This window comes from Apiospora hydei (genome assembly GCF_038363865.1).
Source record: "Apiospora hydei strain CBS 114990 chromosome Unknown utg000002l_segment0_segment0, whole genome shotgun sequence".
Classification (NCBI taxonomy): Eukaryota; Fungi; Ascomycota; class Sordariomycetes; order Amphisphaeriales; family Apiosporaceae; genus Apiospora; species Apiospora hydei.
The window spans coordinates 1,096,862-1,123,610 of NW_027117361.1; the positions used below are offsets into that span (position 1 = coordinate 1,096,862).

Here is a 26,749-nt window from a genome sequence, read left to right on the forward strand (position 1 = left end):
GCATTCATTTCCCTTCTCCGCCTGTTTGCACCTTATTCTTCCAATCTACTTCTCTTTTCTTTGTCTTGGTGATATTCGCCCTGGAGCTGCGAGGATTGTGACGAGCCACTCGCAGACTCCTTCTCCGGACCCGACACAAGCTGACCACCAGTACACTTATACGAACAATATCCCCCTACTTACTGACTTGGTAACGCTGTGGCTTTCCGACTACATTCCGCCGGCAGACGGTCAACCCTAGTAGTAAAGTGTCCCTTTGGATATTATCGCAGCCCAATGGGCACTTTTAATCGCCAGGGTTGTCGGATCCCTGCAGAGATAGGCGAGTGCTGATTCGCTCTATACCCCGGCCTCGTCACATTGGATAGCACGTTACTAGCAGCAAGCAACACATCAAACTGCAAAGATGTGGCACACACACACACACCACCATCCATCATTTTCCGACTAATAATTCACTGCTGCGGAGAAACGTGCAGAGAACAGCTTCTGGTAAGGAAGCAAGTATGGAACCTCTTGAAACTCCCCGTCACAGGGAGCTCGTGTCAATAAGCGACTTATCGTCAATCTACGCCTTGAAATCCCCCCTCTTCTTTGCATGAAAGGAAATATAATATCGGCGACGTGTTAAGAGTTGCAATCAGCGGGGGTTCGCTCGTTCGCTCGCTCAACTCCTTCCCCTTATCACTTCATGATAACTTGCTGGAAGTGATGGTCCGGACTTCCGTACAGCTAATAACATAGCTCCCTATCAATGTATGTGGCTCTCTCATCTAAGCAGGCGCGCCGGCCGGTCGCCACGCCACGGACAAACCTAGGGATAGGGATAGGGATAGGGACACGATCTATCGTATTTTCCAGGAATTGGTTGTCCATATATAACCAATCGGAATCCTCATCACCAACCTACTAAACAACTCCTATGTCGGAGTCTTCCCCGACCTATCCCTCGAGAAAAAGGAGCAAGGAGCTGATAGTCTAGCGGCCCCGAGCGGTGTTACTAGACTAGACTGACAGCTAAGCTTACCGGGCTTGCAGCCCGTTCGTGGCCCTAAAAGAAGGCGGCATGCAAGAAGAAGAAGCAAATATACACACTCACTTACACGCACGCACGCACACACACACCCAGCAGTATGTAAGGCGTGATTTCCTCTTGGGGAAGAAGGGGCGGGGGTTCGTTCACTCGCCCACACCCCCCATATATCGTTACGAACCTATATCATCTACATGCTGATAAGTGGATATGGCTAATTTGTTCTCCTCGGCACCGAGAGAGACGTCGTCGCCGCCGCTGAGTTATCATCGCCACATATCACATATACACATAACCGGAAAATCCGCTGCTACCGGTGACGAGAAATAGCTGATTACTATACTGCAATTTCACGCGCACAGCCCACTGTATGTCAACCAGTAGCAAGAGTGCCGACGTGTGATGTGCACTCTCGAAACGCATTCATGGCATTGATGATTATCCTTATCTCGCTGCTTGCTGCTGCTGCTGCTGCTACCGCCTGCTACATTACATACATAGATAGAGAGAGCCCTTGTCGCTCGCTGGCAGATCCGGGCTGGTGTGTGTCTTCTCTGTCCGTGCTATTACTCTCGGGTTTCCATTATAGGGTCACGGAGGCGACCCGAAACCCGGCCATAGCGTCTGCGCGCGCTGCAGACGACTGCAGACCGGCCGCTGAAGAAAAGCAACGCACACCCTGACACCTATCACATAACCTACCCTTACCCTTACCTGTCTGCTTGACCTTGTCAACTTGTGTGCGGGCGGCAGGCACATGGATAGGTATGGGGTAATGCGCGCGCGCGGGCCTTACCTGCTTACTGTGTGTGCAGTGCAGTGAGCGACCCTGGCATTGGCATTGGCATTGGCGTCGGTGACGTGCAAGCTACGTTTGTGACCCGCGTTTCTCGAGCCTAGACCGTCCCGAGGAGGCAAGAGGAAGCCGTCTTGGTTTGTTACGGAACGGGCTTCCGCCTGGGTCTTCCCGCTTCCTGCTTCCTGCTTTGATGCCCAAGCTGTCCCAATTGGTGCGCACACTCACATATCACATCGGGGAATAGTTTCGAATCGGGCCCAGATGAGACAAAATGTATGTATGTGCGTACGGAGCGGAGCGACTTGCATTGCATGCAATGCAATGAGGTAGCTATTGTGGTTTGGCTATACAGAATTGGCATATATAGCGAGATGATGCTATCACCGGTGTGCGTCGAACAAGTGGACGAGAGTGGACGAGAGTGGACGAGAGTGGACGAGAGTGGACGAGAGTGGACGAGAGTGGACGAGAGTGGACGAGTGGACGAGAGTGGACGAGACACAGAGAGACCGAGACTTTTGTATGCAAGATTCGGTGGATTGTTTCTCATTATAGCCCCGAATGGGCTCGCATCTATCTATGTATCTAGACTGACTGACAGACCGTCAAGTGGCCGGAAGGAAGCCCCGAGTAGGGCGGGAGGCGGGAGATGATGCAACGTGCTGAAGCTACTGCTGCCGCCACTTTGAGATATGTCTCACCGGCGACGCCTCCGGTCTTGTGTCTTTTCTGCCACTGCAAGCACTGTAGATCCAAGTCTTATCTGTGCATACGACGGCGTATCAATCTGATCTATCGCCACTGAGATGCTTGGGAGTAGCTGTGGCGGTGTAGATGCTCATGTATCCTGAGTTGTCTTCTTGTCCGCCTTCTCTGGGCAGCATCTACAGCATCGCCAATCACAAACTTGCTAAGTTACCAAAGTATAGAGGTAAGTGAGTACCTAGAATAATACAAAGGAGACTTCACCATGATGAGTAAGCACGCGAGGAAAGCGAGGTGTCTGTCTCATTTGCCTGGAGACTGACATCATGGTCATCATGACTTGGTAGCGTTGCTGTGGCGATGATGAGCAGCATCATCGCCTGGTGTTCAGGGGAGTATCTGTTCAGAGAAAGTAGGGAGGTATCAGGTGTGCGTAGCTTCAACCAAGTCGACAGCCTGTATCGACTTCGCGGTTTCCTCGCTAGCTTTGTGCCTGGGAGGCAGCAGCTGGTCCGTCTCTGCGGACTTGATCACTACCACCTACATGTGCCTGTGGTGGTGGTTCTGTCGGCTGCTGCTGCTCTTGCTGCCGCTGCTGTCGCCGTTCCTGCCGCTGCTGGCGACTTAGTTGGCGACGGAGCTGCTCCTCGGTCGCTTCTCTCGCGGACTCCAGCTCTCGCTGCTCGTCGAGTCGCTGCCTGGCTGCTTCTTGTCGTCGTCTGTACATCTGCACAAACGAAAGAAACAGGCAGTTGGCGATGGCTCCAATAGCAAGGGCGCACCCCACTATTATCGCGAATAAACCCCAGAAGTCCATGCTGGCGGGCTGGCCGATCCTAAGTCTTGTAGGATGTCCGATACAGGGGGGCTCGAGAAGGAGGTTCTCTTGTGTTTGCTTGCTTGCTGTGGGATTCTGTTGCCGGTGTGGTCGAGATGCAGTTCGGTATGGGTGTTTCCATGCAGTCTGGTTGCTGAGAGGAAACCCCTGGCGAAAAGGGACTCTTAAATAGAGTGCCGACTCAGAGTGCATCGCGGCATCCTCTGTAGTATTCAATGATTCTCGATTCGGTATGATGGTATTCTGCCAGAACATCGTGAATGTTGTGACAGGCCATGATGAAGTCGACTCAAAGTGAATACACGATCCGGCGTATTGATTGTTGAACGCTGTCTGTCCCGACTGGCTCCCGCGCATCTACCTGGATGACCTGCATCGTCGGTCTTCCACGGGCGAAGAAGACATTGGTAGAGCGATCGAGAGGACAGACAGGAGCAGTCCATACATGCATGCTCATACATCGATGAGTATGTTGTCTCTGGAGCCAACGTATATCCGCGGTGGCAGTGGTATCGGCTCTTGCAGTTCCTGCTGGCGCTGCCACTGCTGCTGCTGCTCTTGTTGTTGTTGCTGCTTCCATTCCTTCTGGAACTGGAGGGTTCGCTCGTTGTACTTGCGGCCGGCTCTCCGGGGCAGATACCGCTTGCGGTACCAATCGTGAATGACGCTGCCGATGGCCGAGATCCAGACCACGCAGAAGATGGCCAAGAGGACTGCGATCCAAGGGTCGACCATGGTTGATGCGGTATGTAGGCAAAGGGTGGATATGGATGTGGGGATGTCGGTGATGATCAATCGGGAGAAACACCTGTATATATATATGTATATGCCTATTCAACAACGTCTTTATAGATATGATACAGATGCCTACATAGAAACTCGAGGGAGAGCAGTCAATGTCGTGCCTATATGGTGGCAGTTGAGAATTCCCTTGACGTGGCGTGAATGCACTTGACCTGTAGGTATACGTAATTGCGCATGTTGCGATAGATGAAGTCCGCCGAAAGCGAAGGTCTGGACGATTGATGAATTTGCCAGACACCCATTTGCGTGTCAGCAGCGTGGACTCCCAGCAATCTGGGCGAAATACATCATCTAACCCCTATCGGCCGATCCATGGTTGAGGCTGACGGAAAACGGGCCCCCTTCAGGTGCTCCTGTCGCATCAGTGGAGCCGCCGATCCGCGCCCGCGCCATCCCGATACCCGTGAGGCCGGGCGGACCCCAATAATGCGCGGTGGCTCATATCCAGGCTTACTACGACTGGCTACAGCAAATGTATGCGATGCGCACATCATCGGTTTCGATGGGGCAGAGTATTGCGTACCTCGCTGTGGCCGGGCTGGCTGGGCGGAGGCTCACTGGATCCCATCTGATCTGTCCTGCCCCTCCCCAGAAGGCGATGAATTGATTGACGGGGTTAATCATTCGTCGCGCCTGGGCGGATGGACCGGGCTCGAAACCCGAGGGGCCGCTGCTTCTCGACGTCTCCCAGCAAGCCAGGTCCGTCCTCAGGGGTTTGTCTGTCTACTCTCCCCCGGATCGCTCGATTGAGTGAGTAGACAATAGGACTCAAGACCCCTATTCATCTCATTGCCAGCCATGAAACCTCCTCAGGCGCTCGACGACAGCGACATGGCCACCACGAGGCCGGACATCCCCAATTGAGACAAGCGATGTTTCGACGCAATCACCAAAATAGAAATGGCCAGCACCTCCCGTGCATCGTCGGGTTGAAGCTGTCCCCTCCAGGGTGGTGGTTCATGCTGTGTCTCGGCTGGCATCGAACGAGAGCACCCGGTCTGATATGCTTGCCATTGAATTCTTCGACGGAGGTCAATCTATATATATCCCCGAGGGCCAACTTTTCCCCTCTTGTCATCTGCGAATGGAGTCAGCATGTTCGTGCCCGGGTGCGGAGGGTCTAACACCGACTGAAACGAAACTTTTTTTTCTCTCGAAGTCCGGGGTCACTTTAAACCCCAGATGCGGACAAAATTGGAAGTTTATGGTCGCATCGGATGTCGCTCATATCTGCCTGGCCTGGGTAATGTCTCACCTTGATCCATAGGGCGACCGACGGAGAAGGAAAAGGCCGCATTATATACCCCCGAAGAGCACAATCACCTGCATCGCATCGACGCAGGAAAAGCATGTTTCATGGGTGGAGATTGCGTTCTCGGGTTCCACGATGGGAATCTTGCCGTGGCGTAACCTTAACAGCTATCCCTCCTGATCCCCCTGACTCCCTACTAGGCATCGCATGGATGCTTGTATGGTGCGGCTGAAGCAACGACCCTGTAAGATTGCCAGAAACCAGGGGCTGTCTTCTGATATCTTCATAGGGTTCTTCTTTCCCCTCTTCGAGCGTGTGGAAAGTTCGCGATGGTGTTGAGGGGTTGCAAGCCTGTGCGCCGCCCATCGCAATCATAACGGGAGAAAGACGCGGTTAATAGCCTGTGCACCGCTCCAGGTCTCACAGCAACACAGCGGCTACAACATATTCGGTAACCTTCAGCTTAAGCGCTGGTCATTGTTTTTTTCCCGCCATAAGCTGAATGAGCCTCTACCGCGGCGGGTGCCTCGAACCCTCCATTGACTAGAAGGGAGTCCGGTCGAGCTTGGAGACGGTCATAGCGACAACAACGGTGTGGCGCATCTGAGACCCTGGGGGCGGACCCTGGATTTCGCGAGGTGGTGTTGCCGTTGGCGCAGTCTAGAACTCGGATTCATTATTCGGGGTTGACCGTTGACTGCAATTGCCCCTCGTATTGTCGGGGCGAAAGGCGAAGCTTCATGAAGATGTATTGAGTACCTACTTGGGTAACAACCGGTAGAAAAGCCGGATGTTAGGTATGCGAGTAAAATACACTTGGGAAGGAGAAATGTCTACTCAGGCAATGACCGATCGCATTACTCATGGATTGAAATGTGACCTCTTCGAATGCACGCTTACCCCTGACACGTGTCGCACACAGTACAGGCATGAAGGTAGACAACTGCAGATAGCATATCGCCCACGAACACCACAATGCCCATTTCTGATTTGATGGCACTTTGACAATACCATGCAGAACCCAGCCAGCGCCATTGGCGGATCTTCCCAGCGGGCGCCCCCAGCTCGCACGACTATACTGCAACCGGGAGACGAAGACGGAGGGAGTGGCGGACAAACTTCAACTATGGTCAGCGCCTAACCTCAACAAATCTCCGCTGCGATTCTAGGGGTCCTACTCGATGGTTGCGCTGAGCTGGGGATGAGGCTAATAAGTGCTTACATAGTATCTAGCCGAAACCCTCGAGACCCTCGAGACCCTGATGGCCCTCCACCCTCCGTGCCTCCCCTAAAGCTTAGCTGCCGAGTATGGTCGCCCACGCCTTGGGCCTCCTCAGGTGTGGCCTTCGAGAGGCACTGGCGGTAAAACAACAAACAACCACAGAGCCTCCAACTTGCACATCACAGCCTCCCTTTGACGGTTGGCTTCACATCACAGCACACACACATTGTTTTGCCGGAATGGTTGTTGTTCTCATTACTCGAGGCCGACAGTGCGTGACTACAAGGGCGGTGGGAGAACTTGGCGAACGCCCATTCACCAAGCCAGCAGGCAAACGGAATGGCGGCAGCGTGGGAAAGAACCGGCGGGCGGGAAACCGATGATGGAGATGGGGGGATATAAGGAGGCCAGTCTTCCCGCTGTATCACGAATTCCTTTCTCGTTCCTCATCAGCATCTTCACAGTCTTTTACTCAGCAACCTTCTCTACTACTACTACCACTACTACTCACTCTCCTTTTCTAATAACCACAGTCTTTTCCATAATATAATATACAATGCTCCCCAAGATCTTCGGTCTCTTGGCGGCGGCCAGCCTCGCCACCGCTGCCCCTGCCAACGGCGGCGGCAGCTCTGGTGATTCCACCTTGGTCACCCACACCGCGACTGCGACCAGCGACATTGCCGCTGCCGCCGCCACGGCCAAGACCGAGTCGCCTACCTCCCACGTCAAAGGGTAAGGCTTTCGACCGCATTCTGCAGATCTACCTCGAGACCACTGCCTACGAGAATGCCACGGCTGACCGTGAGTAGACCCCCTCAGCCCCTTCTGTCCTGACAATCTGGATAAGCTAACAGCATGGAAACAGCCAACTGCCAGGCTCTCATCAAGCAGGGTATCCTCCTGACTCAGGAGTACGGAGTCGGCGCTCCCAGTCAGCCCAACTACATCGCCCCCGCTAGCGGTGACGACTTCGGTCTCAACAGCGACAGCTTCATCCTGGTAAACAAGAACGTGTCGACCATTGTCGACCTCCTGGAGGACAAGGGCATCAGCTGGGGCGACTACAACGAGGGTCTGCCCTACTCCGGCTTCGACGGGTTCAACTACAGCAACCCGACCGAGGGCTACTACGTCCGCAAGCACAACCTCCTGATGCGCTTCAACTCCATCGCCGACGACCCAGATCGCGCCGCCAAGGTCAAGAACTTGACCCTGTTCTACGACGACCTCGCGAACCACCGCCTCCCCCAGTGGGGCTTTGTCACCCCCAACCTGTACAACAACGGCCACGACACCAACATCACCGTCTCCTGCAACTGGACCCGCAGCTTCGTCGAGCCCCTGCTGGCCAACCCCTACTTCAACGACAACACCGTCATCTACATCACCTGGCAGGCCAACGGCCAGAACCCCGTCGCCCGCAACCACGTCGCCGGTATTCTTCTGGGTTCTGCCATCCCCGAGAACCTGATCGGCACCACCGACGACGCCTACCACAACCACTACCCGAGCTCTCCTCCGTCGAGGCCAACTGGGACCTGCACACCCTGGGCCGCTGGGACGTGGGCGCCAACGTGTGGAAGTTCGTGGCCGACAAGACGGGCGACGTGATCCGCAGCTGGAACGAGCGGATCGCGGGCGACCTGTTCGAGAACTACTACTGGAACCAGAGCTACGGCGGCGTCTTCAGCAGCGCGGTCGAGGGCCTGCACGTCTACGTCGCGCCCAACGTCGGCCTCGTCCACCACGGCCGCACCGTCCTGCCCTCCATCGTCCGCACCTGGGCCCGCTTCTGCAACCGCCTGCCCGACTACTACCGCGACATCATCGAGCTCCCCGACGCCCTCCACCCGCCCCAGGGCTTCGAGGTCCCCATCGGCCTCATGCCCGCCATGCCCATCTTCACCCCCATCACCGAGTTCCCCGTCGCCCTGCGCTCGGACGTCAACCCCGTCACTACCGACTAAGCAGTCTCTCCTACTCTCCCTTTCTCTCGCTCTATCGGGTAGTAACTCATCAACGATCATGAGTGAGAAGACGAAGAGGAGTGTACGGGCCACCGGGCAATAACCCGCCCAATGGCCAGCAGCTACAGGAATTCGACGGAGGAGGAGATGATCGAGGGAACTGTAAAATGTGCCCCCGATGGCGGAAGGACGATATGAGATCTGGAGGATGATTATTGGTGATGATGAAGATTGCCACGCTATAATGATCAGTGTGGGCAACGAGGAAGGATGTTGTACGATTTGATGATTTCTGTCTTCTCTTCTCCCGCTGCCTGGCGTCTACTATTGCTACACGCCGCAGCTGTTTCTTCTTACCTTCTTTTCGACAAACCTCTTTACCTAATTCTCAGATACCAATTTTATTTTAGCTTAATACAATTTTTGGATGGCTCCCAATTTGGTTCTTGATTGTTGTTGCTGCATGCGATGGTGAGTGAAGTTGATGGTTTGACTCGGTAGATTCAAGTCGCATTCTCCACATGGAATGATCGAACTATGAGGTTGATAGCACTGAACTGGACCGATACATCAACTGGGGAATCAAATGATGAATATAGATCCCCAAAGCAGACTTTTCTGGTACATACGACCATATCCTGCTGAATACTAGGGATCCCGTTCGCTCTCCCGTATATAAGCAGCAGAGAGCCGGATTAGTACTAGGGTCGGTGACGACCTGGGAATCCTCGGTGTTGTATGTTTTTTCTTTTCTTTTTTTCCCCGACAGCTTTTTTGGGCATCGGCTTTTTCTTCCATCTTCGTATGACTTGTGAACATCTATTAAGCTATGTCGAAGGCAAGCGCTGCGGGTAAGTTTCTTTTCAACCGGAGTTGCTGTTTTCTCCATCCGATTGCCGTTCTCCCTATCCCTACTACAGATCACCATGTTATCTTGGCAATCGACTTGCCTAAGGTCGGCTTCTACCGCGCTCCCTAGCAACATACTGCTGCCAAGCATGGTCTTTGCCCGTCCATTTGGGGGCTGGAGGATCATATGTGGCACTCGGTGTAGACTATAGTCCCCACGTGGAAGCCGCTGCAGCTTTTCCCGTCACCGCGCTTGCTGCATTAAGCCGAGCCCTCCACCTTCTTGACCAGCTCCTCGAGCTCCTTGGCGACGAACGGCGGGTTATCCTTCTGGACGAAGTGTCCGGTGCCGGGGGCGATCAGTGGCCCTCTGGCCCGGTCTGGGTCGGTGAGGAGGCAGAGACCCTCGTTGTACTCCTGCCACATACTGTTTGCGTGCCGAGGTCAGTGGGCGCTTATGCACGTAAGGAATGAGGCGCTCACTCACGGCTGGGTGTACATGGCAGCCATGCCAATGGGGATCTTCATCATGGCCCACTCTTCCTTGGAGAACTGCTCAAGCTCATGGCCGACGACGGTAATCCAAGGGCCCTTGTCCGAGGAGATCTTGGATCCCTTCAGCTTGGGCTTGGACGGGTCAGGAAGCATGTTCTTGATCTCCCGTCGGTCAAAGCCCTCCGGGTTCTTCGCTGCGGGTGAGAAGATGGTAGTCATCTTGGCGTAGGCGGCTTCGTACACATCACGCGCAGTGCCGGGAGGGACCATGGTCTCCAGGTTGAAGGACGGGTCCTTCGGGTCCGGCCAGATGCTCTCATAGTCGGTGTTGCCCGGGTTGGAGTCCAGGAAGAGGATTCCTTCCACGACAGTAGGATATCTAGCACGAATGCACAGGCAATTTAGCCACAGCGAGTTGGACTAGCAGAGTGTTGGATTCGTACTTATCGGCATATCGTCGGGCGACGTGCGCACCGATGCTGTTGTTCACGAAGATGATGCGCGAGTCACGATCCGGAGAAAGAGTCCGAATTAGCTCGTGGAGGTCGTCGGTGACATCATCCAGCGTGTGGGCGTAGCCGGGATCCTTGGTTGGCCAGGTCTCTCGAGGATCTCGGGCCGAAGCGCCCTGGCCGTAGCGGTCGTAGGTAAGCATCCAGGGCTTGGGGGAAACGCTTGACTGCCGGAAGAGCTCGATGGTCGGTTTCCAAATACCCTGTGCGAGACCGAGGCCGTTCAGGGAGACGACAAGCAGGCTGCTTGCATCGTCTCCTGGGATCAGCTCATAGGCCAAAGTGGCGTCTGGCTTGGAGGGGAGAGCGACAGTGGAAGTCATGTTGAAATGGAATCAGAAGTGTTGCAATTTGGTTATGGTACTTTGACTGAGACTGAGCGAGAAGACAGGTGCGCCAAGGGAATCCGCCTTAAAGTAAGTCAGGAACGAAGAAAGCCCCTCTTTCGGTTGGTTCTATTACATGTGAGGCCATGGTTGGGAGCGGGCTAAAGCAAGGGATAACTATTTGGTGTCAGCAATCACATTGCATCCTGGTCGCAACCTAGCGGGGGGCACATTTCCGTTGAACTGTGTGCGACTTCAGAACTTCCCGACCGTTCGGTAGCCAATACCAGCTCACGGATGGTGAATCGGCGCATTCGCGCTGCGTGCCAGATTGCGTGGTGACACGGAGGGGGAGGGGCGCAGCGGGGGGCACTTGGGGGGCCATGCATGCTTTGTCATCGCCTTCCCGTACATCTCGCCGAGACAGGGACTCGGCGCCGTCTCCCGGGACGACCGCGACGGGCCCGGCAACCGGACCATCGTGCGCGAGGACAAGTACGCCCTGCAACAAGGCATCTTCTTCGAGTCGCACCCCGTCAAGCCTGGGCTGTGGCGGTTCCGCGCCCGGGCAGACGACATCATCTCCTTCACCACGGCCGAAAAGCTGAACCCCTCCACGATGGATAGCTACCACCTCTTCCCAGCCTTTTTTCTTCTCTTTTTCTTTCTTTGCGATTGAACTTTGTTTGACATTGGTCATTCCCCGTACTTCATGTAAGGCTGGACGGATGTTGCCCGCTTTTCCAAACCATTCTCGCTGACGAGCATGTCGCCCGGAGCATTTCCTCCTACAGGGTGCTTTCGATGCACATCCCGCATCGTACTGCTTCCTCGAAAATCCAAGGACCTCTTAGGGTAATATGCTCAGTCTTCGATTCCGGCTTCACAAATACTACCTATGACCGTACGACTGAACACTGCGATCAAAATCAGTCTCAGAACCTTAAATGGTCTACTACCTCTTTCTTGGTGACCAATTTCGCTTCATGCGGAGGACCGGCGGAATATTACTGGGACACCACCCTTCTTCCGCTGCGGACAATTACCTCGAGACAGGACCTGTGTCCAAAGCGCGATCCGACTTGGTGGTTGCCGGCGACAAAGCAACGAGTTTCCGCTACGATTATAGCATGCCCAAAGCCAATATGCTTTCTGGCTGTTATTTGCCAGTGGAAGATGGTCAGCGGCGCGACTCCCCGTGATCATTAGCGGCGGAGAGCGCGCTCCCTTGTGCAAGATGTCCCTGTCGGGAATTCGATCCTCCAGGCATGCATAATGGTATATCGGCGTTCGCAGTACCATGGATCCTAGAAGATCTCTGGCCGATGTGCTGGCTTCTTGACCGGCGATAAGGAGCGGTTGGCAGCAATAACACGCGGTCCCGGGCATCGTCTTACACATACCTGCGCGATGTGCGTGGACAAGCAAAGACGAACTTGTTCCTACGGATGTTTGCTCCGGCAACGCCTGGATCTGCATCGTGCAGCGGTTTGTATTGGGACCTCAGATCTTGGTTGCCGCCTTGCAATCGTGGGTTGCTTGGATGTCGGAAGGCCGGCTACTCGGCAGCTGCAACAGCAGAACAATCTAGATCGGCCTTCGAAAAGTTGGCTCGACGGCGTCACGAACCGCAGAATCTCCACAGGTTCTGGCCGCGCATTCTTTTGGTCTGCCAAGAAACCGGGAACGTCGAATTTCGTGTCTGCTTTACCCCGGGCCTTGTCGGCTCGAGCATGCCGGGCAAGGTCCGTGTCGAAGTGGGTTCCCATCCGCTTAATTCGTCACGAAATCGGGCCTACACTCAAGTTGGCACAAGCTATTTGGTCATATCTCGCAAGAAGATCTGTCCGTGTTTTTCCGGGCTCAAATCTTTCTATCGGTCGATTGAACTCTTGTAATCTTGACGTCACATCAGCCCAAGAGGCCAGCCATGGTGCGACAACACAGCACAAGATCCTGCAAATGGGGAGATCAGGAACAACAACAAGGGCCAGCAAGTGCAGCCTCAACGCTCCGTCGGGATGTTGGCTGGCCTCAGCTGGAAAACAGCTGCAGATTACTTGCACTCCCGGCCATCCGGTTAAGGCAACCAGCCTGCATATCGCAGAGCTTGATATGTGGAACCATTGCATAGAAACACAACTAGTATACAGGTCTCGAAGATTCAATGACGTAGGCGTTCAGCGATGGGGCCCTTGCAAGTCAGTAACAGTTACTGCTAATACTTATAGCCACGGCAATGGCCTTTGTTCATGTTAGACATACCAATTTATTTCTATTTATTCGAATGAGCCAAACGTAACAGATCCGGCAAAATACAGGAACAACAAATAACTTCATATCACATACACACATCATCAACAACATGGCCCCACCACCAGAGCAGCACGAGGCCGCGACGCGGCCCAAGATGGAAAAGCACCAGGACCCGAACCCCATCGAGTACGAGAACTCGGTCTACCAGAAGGGCCTGAAGTACCAGCGCCCGCCCTTCACCTTCAAGCCCCTGGAATGGGAAGCCCTGGCCTCGGCGCGCATGTCCGCCGAGAGCGCCGGGTACGTGACCGGCAACGCCGGAACGGGCGAGACGGCGCGCAAGAACCGCGAGGCCTTTGACAAGTGGTCCATCGTGCCCAAGCGCCTAGTAAAGCCTCCGGCGAGGGATTCCCGGACCTCTCCGTGACGGGTCTGCGCACATGTGCCGGCAACGTGGCGGGCGGCGAGAAGGGCGATAAGCGGCTACCGTTCCCCATCGCCTGCGCCCCCGTCGGCGTCCAGCGCATCTTCAACCCCGAGGGCGAGATGGCCGCGGCCGCGGCGGCTGCTAAGTCCCACGTCCCCTACATTATGAGCACGGCCAGCTCGACCAGCATCGAGGACGTGGCGAAAGCCAATGGCGACGGCGAGCGCTGGTTCCAGCTCTACTGGCCGCCCAACGAGCGCCAGGACATCACCAAGTCGATTCTGAGCCGGGCGGAGAAGGCTGGGTTCTCGGCGCTGTTCGTGACGCTGGATACGTATATTCTGGGCTGGAGGCCGAGCGACATGGATAATGGGTAAGTTCCAACTCCTAGATTTCAAAGATAGAGTCGCTTTTTGGATGCTAACGAACGCTTTTCTAGATACAACCCCTTCCTGAGGTCCGACCAGATCGGCGTCGCCATCGGCATGACGGACCCCGTCTTCCGCGCCACCTTCAAGGAGAAGCACGGCTGCGAAGTCGAAGACGACATGGGCGCGGCCGTGGCCGAGTGGACGCGGACCGTGTTCCCGGGTATGAGCCACACGTGGGAGGACATCCAGTTCCTGCAGGAGCACTGGAAGGGCCCGATCGTGCTCAAGGGCATCCAGACGGTCGAGGACGCGCGGCAGGCCGTCGCGGCGGGCGTGCAGGGTATTGTTGTGAGCAACCACGGCGGGCGCCAGACGGACGGCGGCAACAGCTCGCTGGGCGTGCTGCCGCGCATCGTGGACGCGGTGGGGGAGCAGCTCGATGTCTTCTTCGATTCGGGCATTCGGTGCGGCGCGGATATTGCCAAGGCGCTCGCGCTGGGGGCGAAGTGCTGTCTTATTGGGCGTCCGTACGTCTATGGTCTCGCGCTCGGCGGCGAGGAGGGTGTCGCGCATGTGCTTAAGTCGATGTTGGGTGATCTTGAGTTGACGCTGCATTTGGCGGGTATCCCGTCTTCATCACCGGAGCACCTTAATCGGTCTGTCCTGGTTAAGGAGTCGGATCTGTTCTAGAAGATGTAACATGTACTGTATATATACCTAATGTAATGAATCTTATGCACTGAAATTTATCCTAATTATGGTGATAATCGTCAGGTCCATATGATGCTTTCGCTCCTGAGATTTATTGCCTCTATTGTTTGCATATATTACCTTGCCTGCAAATCCTGATGGGTATGGGCTGAACCTACAGCAACTATGCGTATATTTATATCCATCAATTGTCCTTGTGAGTGGTTCATCATCTCTCCAAAGTTGCCATTTTGAAGCGCGTCTTGGTAGGTATAGTGATCACGCCACTTGTAAGCTGTTGTTTTAATATATCGTGGGCTGACTCCGTTGGACTCATACCCAAAATGGATGAGGGGATTGAAGCCTCCTGTACACCGTAGACATGTACCCAATTGAGAGTAAGTTATCTGAACGCTGCGTCTCGCCATGACTGCCGAGCATGATAAAACCGAACCCTATCCCTGGCCGCGCGCCCCGCCGGGAGAGCATTCCATCGACTGAACAATCTCTCTGAGTCATAGGAAAGCGCCGGCTTTGTAGATAGTTCAGCCAAAACCGCACAAGACTCTTAAGCAGCACCACAGTCCTGGGAGCTGATTTGGATGACCCGATACCCAAGTCAAAATGAGCGGAATCCCGATTTCTCCCTGCTTTCACAATCAGGATACCTGGCGTTGGAATTACCATTGTCGATCCTGTGACTCATCGTCACGCTCGGGCGAAAGGCTCGATATACCACCTTATGAGCTCAGTAATTTAGGGGCACCAAATGCCATTTGCCTCTTCCAGCACGATGATGGCACATGGTCGTGGAGGACATAGGGAATTCGATTCTTGGCAATGGCCTCAACCTCTATTGTCGATATATGTACATCGTCTTTGACTTGCAGCTTCGACCGCGTCCTGTCTATCCCATGCTTCCTTCCTCGAGCCCCCAATAATTGATGATACCAATTGAGTGTTGTCGAAGAACTCGCTTAAGCCTTGGGCTTGTTGGTTTGCCAGACTAAATGGTAACAAACTCGTCAGTAAGATGGTCCCTACTATGCCGGATTTATCGATCCATTGAGCCGGGAGAGGGGGAAATGACGCACTGGCAATGCCGAAAGGGGCGAAGAAGCCGGTGGCCATGTACAGCCAGTAGCGGAGGCCGAAGAAGCGAGTCTTGGTGTTGAAGGGCAGGTTGGTGTAGGGGCCCTCGGCGTAGTGGTAGGGCGACGAGAGGCGGGCTCGGGTCGCGTGGAACATGCGGCGGCTGATCATGTTGGCCGCACGGGGGCTGGCGCGGAGGACGGACTGAGGAGACATCTGGTCAATTGGTTTTAGCAGATGGTTCCGAATCAATCGTCAATCCGGGGTGTCGCATTTACCTTGATGAGACTGTTGCACACGGATGGGCAGAGTGGAGATGTGTGAAGTGGTTTGCTGGAGTGAGCTTTGCAAAATGTCGTATGATGGGTTGAAGCTCGACGAGGTTGTAGAAGCTGCGCATAGCCGGTCGGTTCAATGTCGGCCCAATCGCCCCCAATCCTTTGTACCCAGTACCCTCAAGTGTTTTAATTGCCCATTAACGACGCTCAACTCAAGCTGCACGTCTCTACCACGTACGCATATAAATCTGCCTACACATAAATGTATTCATAGCCCGTAATTGTGGCAATTCACTATCAATACCAGTAGACCTCAGTCAATTGGTGTAGGAACAGTTCGAGGTTCGCATATTCCAAGCACAGCCACTTCCGAGATAAACGCGCCACAAGCGCCACACTATCGCCATCGCCGGCCACATCCAAGATGGATCGAAACCTTCATTGTGACTGACTGAACGATGGCTGTAAAAAACTACAGTCGCGAGTGACCAATGACTCAGATGTCCTACTTGGATGAGAAATTCTCACGAGACGAAACCTGCTTGTCGATGAGTATAAAGCCTCGCCGCCGCTGGCCATTGATGACCGGAAAGCAGGTCTGTACATCAATGGCATATTTAGAGGAGACTCCAGATGATCGATTGCATAACCAAAAACACCAAGCCATAACCAAGCATCAACCATCCTAAACACTGGAGTAAACGCTGGATCGAAATAGCAGGACGTGGTTATCGTGGTTGTTCACCAAGCATTACTCCGTGCAGTTCACTTACACACTGGAATCAACGCTGGGAGCTGCCGGTTACTCCACTGCAACCACCGCCTGCCCATCTGGACGTTCCACTGGATCGAGTCACCGAGGGCCCCACTACGAATTAATTTCTGCCACTGATAGCAGTCGGCGAGTGTAGTCCGCCAACTTTTTTTTTCCATTCGTAGAAGCTGCAGCTACGCGACTGCCACCCCCAGATCGTCGATCGAGTAACAATTCCAGTTATTGCAGTGCCCAGCCACTCAACCCTCCATTGCAATAACATATTCCCCCCCACGGTCTTGTAATAGCAGATCTGGTCCATCAATTTGTCGACCTCTCACACCACCACTCCTCTTAGCGCATCAATGCGATAAAGTGCAAAGATGGATGACCTCTTCGATGTTTTCGAAGACCAGCCGGCAGCTGCCAGCAACGGCAACAACAACAACAACGGCGGCAAGGCAAAGACTGAGATCGAGTCCAACACAGGCGCCAGCGCTGGCAAGCCGACCAAGGCAAAGAAGAAGAACAAGAAGAGAAAGGCCGGCGAGCTGGGCAATGGCGCCGGCGGCGAGTCCACACGATCGGCTCCCGAGGCCGCAGAGGTAGAAATGGCCGACGCCGCCCCTACCTCGCCCGAGGAGGACGCTGTCGACGGTGCCGACGGCGACACAGTCATGGCCGATGAGCAGGACAGCAAGCGCCGGCGCAAGGATGGGGCCACCGAGGCGCCCGTCATGACGGATAGCTTCGAAACTGCCGAATCTCGAGAGCTTGCCGCCGCCGCCGGCTTTGCGCCCGCCGATGAATCCAACCTCGTCTTGAAGCACAACATCCAGCATCAAGTCGCTCTTCCCCCGGATCTGGACTACGAATACGTCCCTCTTTCCCAACACAAAGCGCCCAAGGAGCCAGCGCGCACATGGCCCTTTACCCTTGATCCCTTCCAGCGTCTTTCCATCTCGTCTATTGAACGTGATGAGAGTGTGCTGGTTTCCGCCCATACCAGTGCCGGAAAGACTGTTGTCGCCGAATACGCAATCGCACACTGCCTCAAGCAGAACACTCGAGTGATCTACACTTCGCCCATCAAGGCCCTTAGCAATCAGAAGTATCGTGAGTTCAACGAGGCTTTCGGCGATGTCGGTCTGATGACAGGTGATGTTACCATCAACCCTACTGCTAGTTGTCTGGTCATGACTACCGAGATTCTGCGTTCCATGCTGTACCGCGGTTCGGAGATTATGCGCGAGGTGGCCTGGGTCGTTTTCGACGAAATCCACTACATGCGAGACAAGTCGAGAGGTGTCGTATGGGAAGAGACCATCATCCTTCTTCCCGATAAGGTGCGATATGTGTTCTTGTCTGCCACCATCCCGAACGCCTTCCAGTTCGCCGAATGGATAGCCAAGATCCACAGACAGGCATGCCACGTTGTTTATACCGATTTCCGTCCTACTCCTCTGCAGAACTACTTCTTCCCCGCTGGCGGCAGCGGCATCTTCCTCGTCGTTGATGAGAAGGGCGTTTTCCGAGAGAACAACTTCAACAGGACCATGCAAATGATCCAGGACAAGAAGGGTGCCGACCTCCAAGAGGCTGGCGCCAAGAGCTCCGGAAAGGGCAAACACAAGAAGCCTATGAAGAATGGCAAAGATGAGGCCAACGCCGACATCCAGAAGATTGTCAAGATGATCATGAACAAGAACTTCAACCCGGTTATCGTCTTCAACTTCAGCAAACGCGAGTGCGAGATGATGGCTCTGTTCGTGTCCAAGTTCAGTTTCAACGATGATAGCGAAAAACAGATGGTGCGCAAGGTTTTCACCAGTGCTATCGAGTCGCTGTCGGAGGAGGACCGCGATTTGCCCCAGATTTCGAACTTGCTCCCGCTGTTGGAGAAGGGTATCGGTGTGCATCACTCCGGTTTGCTGCCTATCTTGAAGGAGACAATCGAGATTCTTTTCCAGGAAGGACTCATCAAGGTGCTGTTCGCTACCGAGACATTCTCTATCGGTCTGAACATGCCTGCCAAGACTGTTGTGTTCACACAAGTCACCAAATGGGATGGTGTACAGCGCCGTCCTCTCACCTCGTCCGAATACATTCAAATGTCCGGTCGAGCCGGTCGTCGTGGTCTTGATGAGCGTGGTATCGTTATCATGATGGTTGATGACAAGCTGGAGCCTGAAACGGCCAAGGAAATCGTTGCTGGCTCGCAGGATCGTCTCAACTCTGCCTTCCACTTGGGCTACAACATGGTCCTCAACCTGCTGCGTATCGAAGCCATCTCGCCCGAATTCATGCTGGAGAACTGTTTCTTCCAGTTCCAGAACAGCGCCAGTGTAGCTGGACTGGAGCAAGATCTCATGAACTTGCAAAAGGAGAAGGACGGAATGGTCATCCCCTGACGAAGCAACCATCAAGGACTACTACAGTCTTCGACACCAGATTGAGGCTTACACCAAGGACATGATCCACGTCATTCAGCATCCCACACACTGTCTGGATTATCTCCAGCCTGGTCGGATCATCCAGATCCAGAACCCCAAAACCGGCCAAGATTTCGGTTGGGGCGTTGTTGTCAACTTCATTCCTCGCAAAGCCCCCAAGTTCGGCGAGAAGGAATACGAGCCCCAAGAGTCATATTTCGTCGATGTTTACCTCCGTCTGGACCCGGATAGCGAGCCGTTCGCCCCCGCTTCCCAGACTTCGCAACCCTCCAAGGAGATGCCTGATGGCCTGATTACGCGTGGCGAGTCCAACTCCTGCAGCTTCCAGGTTGTGCCCTGTCTGTTTACCTGCATCAAGACCATCAGTCAAATCCGAGTCTTCATGCCCAAGGACGTCAAGAACCGCGAGGATATGGAAGAGGTCCGCGGCTCAGTTATGAAGTCCCTGACCGAGGTCGAGCGACGATTCCCCGATGGTGTTCCTATTCTTGACCCAATCGAGAACATGGGTATCACTGATGATTCATTCAAGAAGCTCCTACGAAAGATTGAGGTCTTGGAGGCACGACTGCTTGCCAACCCTCTGCATGGCTCGCCCTTGCTGCCCGGTCTCTGGGAGCAATACTCGAGAAAGATCTCGCTTACCGACCAGACCAAGGCCATCAAGAAGAAGATCGGCAAGGCCCATAGCATTGCCCAGCTTGATGAGCTGAAATCGAGAAAGCGTGTCCTTCGCCGCCTTGACTTCATCAACGACGCCGATGTCGTTCAGATGAAGGCGCGTGTTGCCTGTGAGATTTCCTCTACCGAAGGTCACGAGCTCCTGCTTTCCGAACTGCTCTTCGACCGCTTCTTCAACGAGCTTACGCCCGAGATGTGCGCCGCCATCCTCAGTGTCTTCATCTTCGAGGAGAAGGTTGAGGCTGCCACGCTCAGAGATGAGCTGCAGAAGCCTTACTCGCAAGTACAGGCCAAGGCCAGGATCATTGCCAAGATCAGCCAAGAAAGCAAATTGGAGGTCAACGAGGACGAGTACGTCCAGTCTCTCAAGTGGCAGTTGATGGAGACCGTCTATGCCTGGTCCAACGGCAAGCCGTTCTCGGAGATCTGGTAAGTTTTCCCCTTCTATAACCCATCCTTTACTACAATAAGTGCAATACTAACACGCTGGCTATAGCAAAATGACGAACGCCTACGAAGGCTCACTTATTCGTCTCTTCCGCCGTCTCGAAGAGCTTCTACGCCAAATGGCCCAAGCCGGAAAGGTCATGGGCAGCGAGGAGCTCACCACGAAGTTCGAGGAGAGTTTGGCGAAGATCAGACGCGATATCGTTGCTGCCCAGAGTCTATACTTGTAAACCACAAAGTCCTGGTTATGCATGGTTATCCTCTGTTGTTCAGCAGGGCCTACTCAGTTTGAGGGCCTGATTATACGCCTCGTAAGAGGTGTTGTGTTATGGAGTTCAGGATGTTTTGGCAGGGAAAAGCAGTTATACCACTTGCTTGGTGTGGACCAGAGAGAACAGAGTAATTGCCCCCCATCGGCGGAAGCGTTGCGTCCACTGTACAGACCGGGAACATTCCAGTGCTATTAGCACAGCCTTCCGTTTATTCCACTGGATACAGTGTGTCGCGTTTATTCAGCTGGGATAGCGTGTCACGTTGGTCCCGCTGGATATAATGTCACGTCTATCTCGTTAGATATATTGTCTAATGGGATGACCTGGCCGGTCTATTATTCGCCTGGAGTGCCATTGGTCTCACTGGATATAATCCTAGTGGGATAAACTGGTCTTTCTGTTATTCAGGCGAATTATATACGAACACCAGCGCTTACGTCATCAACGGGGATACATCTCGTAGGTGAGTTGTCTCGAGGTCTTGCCAAGTATTCTATAGGGATTTGCTAGATAGATGAATCGGCATCGCTGCTAGGTTGGCGGCGATGCAAAAGCCCTTTTGTTATTTTCTCATTGCATATGTGATCAACGTGGCCATGTAGTAATAAGTAATAACCATGCTCCTGACTCGTATGCCGCGCTGTTTTAGCTGGCTTGCACTCTACAGCCATGTAGGTATCATCGCCCATCTCTGAGCTGCCAGATTATGACTTGGCATTGTCAGGTAAAATGCTTTTCGCTGTGCACTTTTTCTGTCTATCAAGAAGAGTAAGGGTGTCCGATCCCAGGGGGTTGCCCCGACTCAACGCCAACGCCAACGCTATGTATAAGTACGCATTCAAGAACCAAGCAAGACCATCGTGGATAACAACATCCCCTTTCCCTCTAAGAACCAATAGCCACAAGTGTTTGTTTGCCCCAACTGTATGTACACCCTTGCTTGCCGCCCATTATTTGCCACCCGAGATGCTCCGGACGATACCAATCAAGAAACTGAAGAAGACGCCAACACAAACCATGAACTTCCAGCGGTCGCTGTGGATGCCGTGCTGGCGGACGAGCCAGCCGAAGCTACCGAGGGGCCACATGAAGCCCGTGACGACGCCCCAGACCAGCGCGTCCAGGTGGCCGGCCAGGCCGGCGTTGTTGCCGCCGCCGCCGCCTTCGTCGTCCAGACCGCCGGACCCGCCGCCCGTGTTGGAGGCGGTGGTCGGCATCGCGGCGGCGCCGTTGTCGTCGATCCACGAGTCCTCCATGCGCCGGAACGAGTCGGGAGAGGGGAGGGTGTCGGGGGTGTAGCGCGAGGAGTGGATGCTGCGGAATTGGAGGCGGAGCTGGTTCACCTCGGCCGGGGTGAAGCCGGCGTTGAGGAGGCGGTCGAAGCCGCGGGGCGAGGGTTGGGAGTGGTTGTTGTTTGTGGCGGTAGTGGTGCCAGTAGCGTTGTTGGGGCCGCCGGGGGTAGGGGGCCCGCGGGCGAGGTTGGTCGGAGGAGGGGACTGCTGGGCGGCGCGACGGGCACGAGGGCGGCCTTGGCTTCGGACTCGAGCTCGGACGTGGTGAGGGAGTCGCCGATGCTGCAGTTGACGTAGATGCGCTGGGGCGGCGGGGGCGGTTGGGGATGTTTTTGCCCTTGCCCTTGCCTTTGCCTTTTCCCTTGCCCGTAGCATCGCCGTCTTTGTCATTGCTGCCAGAAGAGGCAGACACTAAAGACTCGTACTCCTCGTAGCGGCTCGGGGGCGCGGGCGGGGGCGCGCGCAGGACGGCGCTCAGGGCCGCGGTGTCGGGCAGGATGCGGCCGCCCTGGATGAATCGCAGGCGGCGCTGGGAGTTGGGCTCGGCGAGGCGGCCGCGGATCAGGTGCTTGAGGGAGACGACGGTGGTCTGGGCGGGGTGCGGGATCTCGAGGTCCAGGTCCGGGATCGAGGCGCTGAAGCGGATCGTCAGGGAGAGCGGTTGCGGCGACAGTGGTGCCGGTGTGAGATTGGGCGATGGTCCCAGGGCCGCGCTGTTGAGCGGCGGCGGCTTGAGAGAACTCATGATCGGGTCGGTGTAGAATTAGGGGCTCGTAGAGAGAGCATCGTTGTTGCAATCGGCGCAAAGTCGCAGTCGCAAGTTGGGCCTGGCGTTGGGGGGGGGAGGATGGGTTACTATGTCTTTTAGCCCCCTGTATTTTTAGAGACGTTCATCGCTTTCAGGGACTAGAGCAGCGCTGACGTTGGAGGAGGCTAGGAGCTATGGGAAAGCACAGCAGCTCACACGGACATTGCCCAGAGGCTCTATTTAGTGGGGTCTATTCGGCAAGCTACTGAGAAAGGAAGCTAAGCTTGTCAGCTCGTGCAGGACGCGAGTCGTAAGATGCAGAAGAGCCGGCTGGAGACTGGAGACTTGGGCTCTGACTTGAGTGCCCCGCGGTTGCAGTCGCATTGCCATTGCGTGCTCTGATCCCGGGACAGCCTAATTGGCGTCGATAGACTCGATAGGGAATACTCTTGGAATAAGGCCGATGACGGCATGCGCATTTAACTCGGTCGTTTCTCTGATTGGTGCATAAGCAATTGCAAATATCAATAGAATTCACTTACTCACGTACCGTACATAAAGTAGTGTCGTCGTTCCGGGCGATAGCTTCTTCTTCCTGTTCCTGTTCTCCATGAATACTTTCAGGTCGGCCGTCAGAACAACGACAACCCCGCTTCGACTAACAAGCCATTTCAACCCGAGCCGTCGACGTGGATTCTGCTCGACCATGACCAACGGCCTCCCTGCCAAGCTGAAGCCCGCTGCTCGGGTGACGGGCCAGCGTCAAGATGTCTGGTGAGTATTTCCCTCTTACTCTGCTACGGCTCTAAGTCAGGCCTGGTGCTAACCCCACCGCAGGTCCATCATCAACGAAGCCGCGGCCGCCTCGCCCCAGCAGCCCATCGTGAACATGGGCCAGGGCTTCTTCGGCTACAACCCGCCCGACTTCATCATCAACGCCGCCAAGGCCGCCCTGGACAAGGTCGACTGCAACCAGTACAGTCCCACCAAGGGCCGCCCGCGCCTCAAGAAGGCCATCGCCGACGCCTACTCCCCCTTCTGGGGCCGCCAGCTCAACCCCGACACCGAGGTCACCATCACCACCGGCGCCAACGAGGGCATGCTGAGCGCCTTCATGGCCTTCATCGAGCCGGGTGACGAGGTCATTCTCTTTGAGCCCTTCTTCGACCAGTAAGTAAAAGTCTACTTACTATTACGCCGTGACTGCGTGCCTTCTTCTTGAACCACTTGCTCATCTGGTCTTAGGTACATCTCGAATATCGAGATGCCTGGCGGCAAGATTGTATACGTCCCATTACACCCTCCCAAGGATGGCCCGACAACAACTTCCTCGGCAGCCAACTGGGCCATCGACTTTGACGAGCTGGAGAAGGCCATAACCCCCAAGACCAAGATGATTGTCCTCAATACACCTCGTAGGTTTCCCCTGTTCCTTCGTCCGATTCGCTTAGGCAAACCCCCTATCGTCTCCCGTCTCTTTTCCTAACTATCAAAATAGACAACCCCGTCGGCAAAGTCTTCTCCAAAGAAGAGCTCCAAAAGATCGGCGACCTCTGCGTCAAGCACGAGATCATCATCCTCTCGGACGAGGTCTACGACCGCCTCTACTACGTCCCCTTCACCCCGCGTCGCCACCCTGTCCCCCGAGATCGAGCGCCTGACCATCACCGTCGGCTCCGCGGGCAAGAACTTTTACGCCACGGGCTGGCGCGTCGGCTGGCTCATGGGGCCCGCGCACCTGATCCAGTACGTCTCCGCCGCGCACACGCGCATCTGCTACTCGTCCGTGTCCCCGCTGCAAGAAGCCTGCGCCGTCGGCTTCGAGCAGGCCAATGGGGAAGGGTTCTGGGACCAGACCGTCAAGGACATGCGGGGCAAGATCGCCCGCTTCACCGCCGTCTTCGACGAGCTCGGCCTGCCCTACTCGGACCCCGAAGGCGGCTACTTCGTCATGGTCAACATGCAGAAGGTTCAGGTGCCCGCCGACTACCCCTTCCCGCCCCACGTCGCGAGCCGCCCGCGCGACTTCAAGCTCGCCTGGTTCATGATCCAGGAGATTGGCGTCGCCGCCATCCCGCCCACCGAGTTCTACACCGACGCCAACGCCTGGATCGCAGAGGACTACATGCGCTTCGCCGTCTGCAAGGAGGACGACGTGCTCGAGGCCGCCAAGGAGCGGCTCCGGGGGCTGAAGAAGTACATCAAGTAACGTAAGGGCCTGGCTAGGTAGTGTTTACAAATTATCCGAGACAATACAATAGACAATGACTGCATTTGCTGATCTAGGTAGTCATCACATATCTGACCATAATAATTGTGTCCTGAAATAGGCTTACCTTCTATAGTAACACTTTCTTGAAGGCCCACCTCAGGGGGAATACGACACTGGCAAGGACTGCGACAAGATGAGCTGTGGACACGCAAGCCAGTATATCGGCCTCTTTGACTCGAATTAGGGGTGCAGATGTGATCGATACCGCACCGCTGGTGTCGCGATAGTATAAGTTATCAGCTGTCCTGCCTGCGTTCTCGGCTTCCGTACTACGACCACAGCGAGAAATGGCGGCAATGGCGCCGTTCTGCCCAGTATTTCACTTCGTCATGGCGGAATATGCACCGTTCAATACCCATTTGGACATCGAAAACATAATCGCGTCCTCAGGTTGGCATAGCTCATGCGTTGTACGAGCCTCGTGCATCATAACCCGCCCCTCAGCTTCTGTAGTTGACTCATGAGGCCATAACCACCAAGAGGCTTATTCTCCACGGTTCCTTCTGCGCTTTTCCGGGGTGCCGCTTCCGGTTCCCGCTTGTTATTTTGTTCTAAAAGTTCCTTATGCCTGTCTTCCACCAGCTTGGCCAAGGTGTCGATAAACTTGGCCCGACCCTTTCCTCGGCCGTACCATTCCATACGACCAACAGTTCCTTAAGCTCCTCGATCCTCTGGGCCGCCTTCTCTATGCCGGCTACGGGATCTTTGCTTGTAGATAGCAGGGTGATGATGTCCTCCTTGAACTGCTTGAGCACCTGCTGCCCTTTCTCTTCTGTGCTGTGGTCGTGACCTCCGGCGTCTGGCGCTGATACGGAGAGGAAGCCAGATGTAACCGAAAGCTCGGATGGGGGAAACACGAATTCCATGGCGTCGCCAAAGGTCTTGATAACCGAGTCGAGGCGCGAACGCACTAGCGCGAGGGTCTGGAGTTGTGATATGTATGCCGGGTCTTCCATCGTCGCGCTCTTGGGCGTGGTATCGGTTGGCGCGGGGGTCCCTACCGAGGGCCGGCGTTGGGCGACTTCATCTGTCGCATTCTTCTTGCTATCCAGCTGAGCCTGGAGCCCATTGGGGACGAACTTGGCTACGTCGTCTTGCAGGCCATCGGACAGTGCCTCGGAAAGACTCAGAGTCTCTCCGCGAAGCAGTTCCACCTCGTACGCCAAGCGGCTGCCGCTCCTCAGAATGTCGTCGGTGAGCTGGGTGAGAGTATTGGTCAGGCGCGTGGTCTGCGCATTCAACTGGGACAGCAGTGACTGCGCTTGTGACGATAGCTCGGACAGGGCACAGCTCCCTCCGGGCTTGAAGACACGGAGGAGACATGAGCCTGTAGCGGTGGTAGGGTGGCGTTGAGGTAGCTGGCGGGATCAAAGGTGGGCGACAGGAAGCTCTGTAGGAAAGGGTCGGACACGTGTTGCGACTTGGCTTCGATTGGCTGAACTGCTTTCGATTGCTGGCGGATATGATGGGGAAGGCCTCGCGCCGAGTTTGAGCTCAGAGAGCTGTTCTGACGGCGCCTCATCTTGGAAGTGAAAGAATTGCCCAAGGTACAGGATGTTTCCGGTGGGTTAGGAACGTGTGGGCTGAAGGCAATTGGAAGCTTGACGCTTGAGGTCTGTTACATTCAATTGATCGGTTGTTCCCAGAATAAGTGTCAGGCCCCCACCATGCTCAGCGTGCTTACTGTAGGTAGGCAGTAGGGGCTGAACACCCCGCATGCCGGTTGAGTCACCCCTGTCACTGTGCTCAATTCAGACTCAATTGCTCATTGGATCCGCAACTGTACTTTAGGTAGGAACTCCACCGACTGTATCTATTTCCATCTAGAGAACCGACAACTTGATGGGCTTACGATAGGGAAAAGAGACAGCAGGGACTATACGTATTTCAGACCATAGGGGACGAAAGCCG

General features: G+C 54.9%; 10 protein-coding genes across 10 annotated transcripts; 5 read left to right on the forward strand and 5 right to left on the reverse strand.

Moving 5' to 3' along the window:
• Nucleotides 1-3,828: 3,828 nt before the first annotated feature.
• Nucleotides 3,829-4,110, reverse strand: PG997_000325 (uncharacterized protein; the record flags this gene model as incomplete). Its single annotated transcript, XM_066804640.1, has 1 exon — nt 3,829-4,110. The coding sequence occupies one exon, from the start codon at nt 4,108-4,110 to the stop codon at nt 3,829-3,831; it is 282 nt and encodes a 93-aa protein (XP_066674413.1).
• A 3,256-nt stretch (nt 4,111-7,366) lies between these two features.
• Nucleotides 7,367-8,623, forward strand: PG997_000326 (phosphoesterase-domain-containing protein; the record flags this gene model as incomplete). Its single annotated transcript, XM_066804641.1, has 3 exons — nt 7,367-7,457; nt 7,522-8,091; nt 8,121-8,623. Coding segments are annotated over 3 exons (1,164 nt in total), but the record flags the coding sequence as incomplete, so codon positions are not given.
• Nucleotides 8,624-9,733: 1,110 nt separating this feature from the next.
• PG997_000327 (Alpha/Beta hydrolase protein) lies at nt 9,734-10,802 on the reverse strand (the record flags this gene model as incomplete). The annotated part of the gene is made up of 3 exons (XM_066804642.1): nt 9,734-9,899; nt 9,960-10,346; nt 10,411-10,802. 3 exons carry the CDS (start codon nt 10,800-10,802, stop codon nt 9,734-9,736), a joined length of 945 nt encoding a protein of 314 aa, XP_066674415.1.
• A 6-nt stretch (nt 10,803-10,808) lies between these two features.
• Nucleotides 10,809-11,484, forward strand: PG997_000328 (NRPS-like protein biosynthetic cluster; the record flags this gene model as incomplete). Its single annotated transcript, XM_066804643.1, has 2 exons — nt 10,809-10,895; nt 11,233-11,484. The coding sequence occupies 2 exons, from the start codon at nt 10,809-10,811 to the stop codon at nt 11,482-11,484; spliced, it is 339 nt and encodes a 112-aa protein (XP_066674416.1).
• A 1,686-nt stretch (nt 11,485-13,170) lies between these two features.
• Nucleotides 13,171-14,549, forward strand: PG997_000329 (FMN-dependent alpha-hydroxy acid dehydrogenase; the record flags this gene model as incomplete). Its single annotated transcript, XM_066804644.1, is given in 3 exon segments — nt 13,171-13,449; nt 13,467-13,861; nt 13,928-14,549. 3 exon segments carry the CDS (start codon nt 13,171-13,173, stop codon nt 14,547-14,549), a joined length of 1,296 nt encoding a protein of 431 aa, XP_066674417.1.
• Nucleotides 14,550-15,526: 977 nt separating this feature from the next.
• On the reverse strand, nt 15,527-15,857 carry PG997_000330 (cytochrome-c oxidase chain VIIc; the record flags this gene model as incomplete). The annotated part of the gene is made up of 2 exons (XM_066804645.1): nt 15,527-15,555; nt 15,644-15,857. The coding sequence occupies 2 exons, from the start codon at nt 15,855-15,857 to the stop codon at nt 15,527-15,529; spliced, it is 243 nt and encodes an 80-aa protein (XP_066674418.1).
• A 1,199-nt stretch (nt 15,858-17,056) lies between these two features.
• Nucleotides 17,057-20,484, forward strand: PG997_000331 (ATP-dependent RNA helicase MTR4; the record flags this gene model as incomplete). Its single annotated transcript, XM_066804646.1, has 3 exons — nt 17,057-19,072; nt 19,101-20,236; nt 20,304-20,484. The coding sequence occupies 3 exons, from the start codon at nt 17,057-17,059 to the stop codon at nt 20,482-20,484; spliced, it is 3,333 nt and encodes a 1,110-aa protein (XP_066674419.1).
• A 992-nt stretch (nt 20,485-21,476) lies between these two features.
• Nucleotides 21,477-22,563, reverse strand: PG997_000332 (uncharacterized protein; the record flags this gene model as incomplete). The annotated part of the gene is made up of 3 exons (XM_066804647.1): nt 21,477-22,022; nt 22,046-22,172; nt 22,229-22,563. The coding sequence occupies 3 exons, from the start codon at nt 22,561-22,563 to the stop codon at nt 21,477-21,479; spliced, it is 1,008 nt and encodes a 335-aa protein (XP_066674420.1).
• A 709-nt stretch (nt 22,564-23,272) lies between these two features.
• PG997_000333 (aminotransferase class I and II) lies at nt 23,273-24,775 on the forward strand (the record flags this gene model as incomplete). The annotated part of the gene is made up of 5 exons (XM_066804648.1): nt 23,273-23,340; nt 23,404-23,736; nt 23,812-23,981; nt 24,065-24,177; nt 24,215-24,775. 5 exons carry the CDS (start codon nt 23,273-23,275, stop codon nt 24,773-24,775), a joined length of 1,245 nt encoding a protein of 414 aa, XP_066674421.1.
• A 489-nt stretch (nt 24,776-25,264) lies between these two features.
• On the reverse strand, nt 25,265-26,360 carry PG997_000334 (uncharacterized protein; the record flags this gene model as incomplete). The annotated part of the gene is made up of 3 exons (XM_066804649.1): nt 25,265-25,420; nt 25,480-26,079; nt 26,127-26,360. The coding sequence occupies 3 exons, from the start codon at nt 26,358-26,360 to the stop codon at nt 25,265-25,267; spliced, it is 990 nt and encodes a 329-aa protein (XP_066674422.1).
• Between the last annotated feature and the right edge of the window lie 389 nt (nt 26,361-26,749).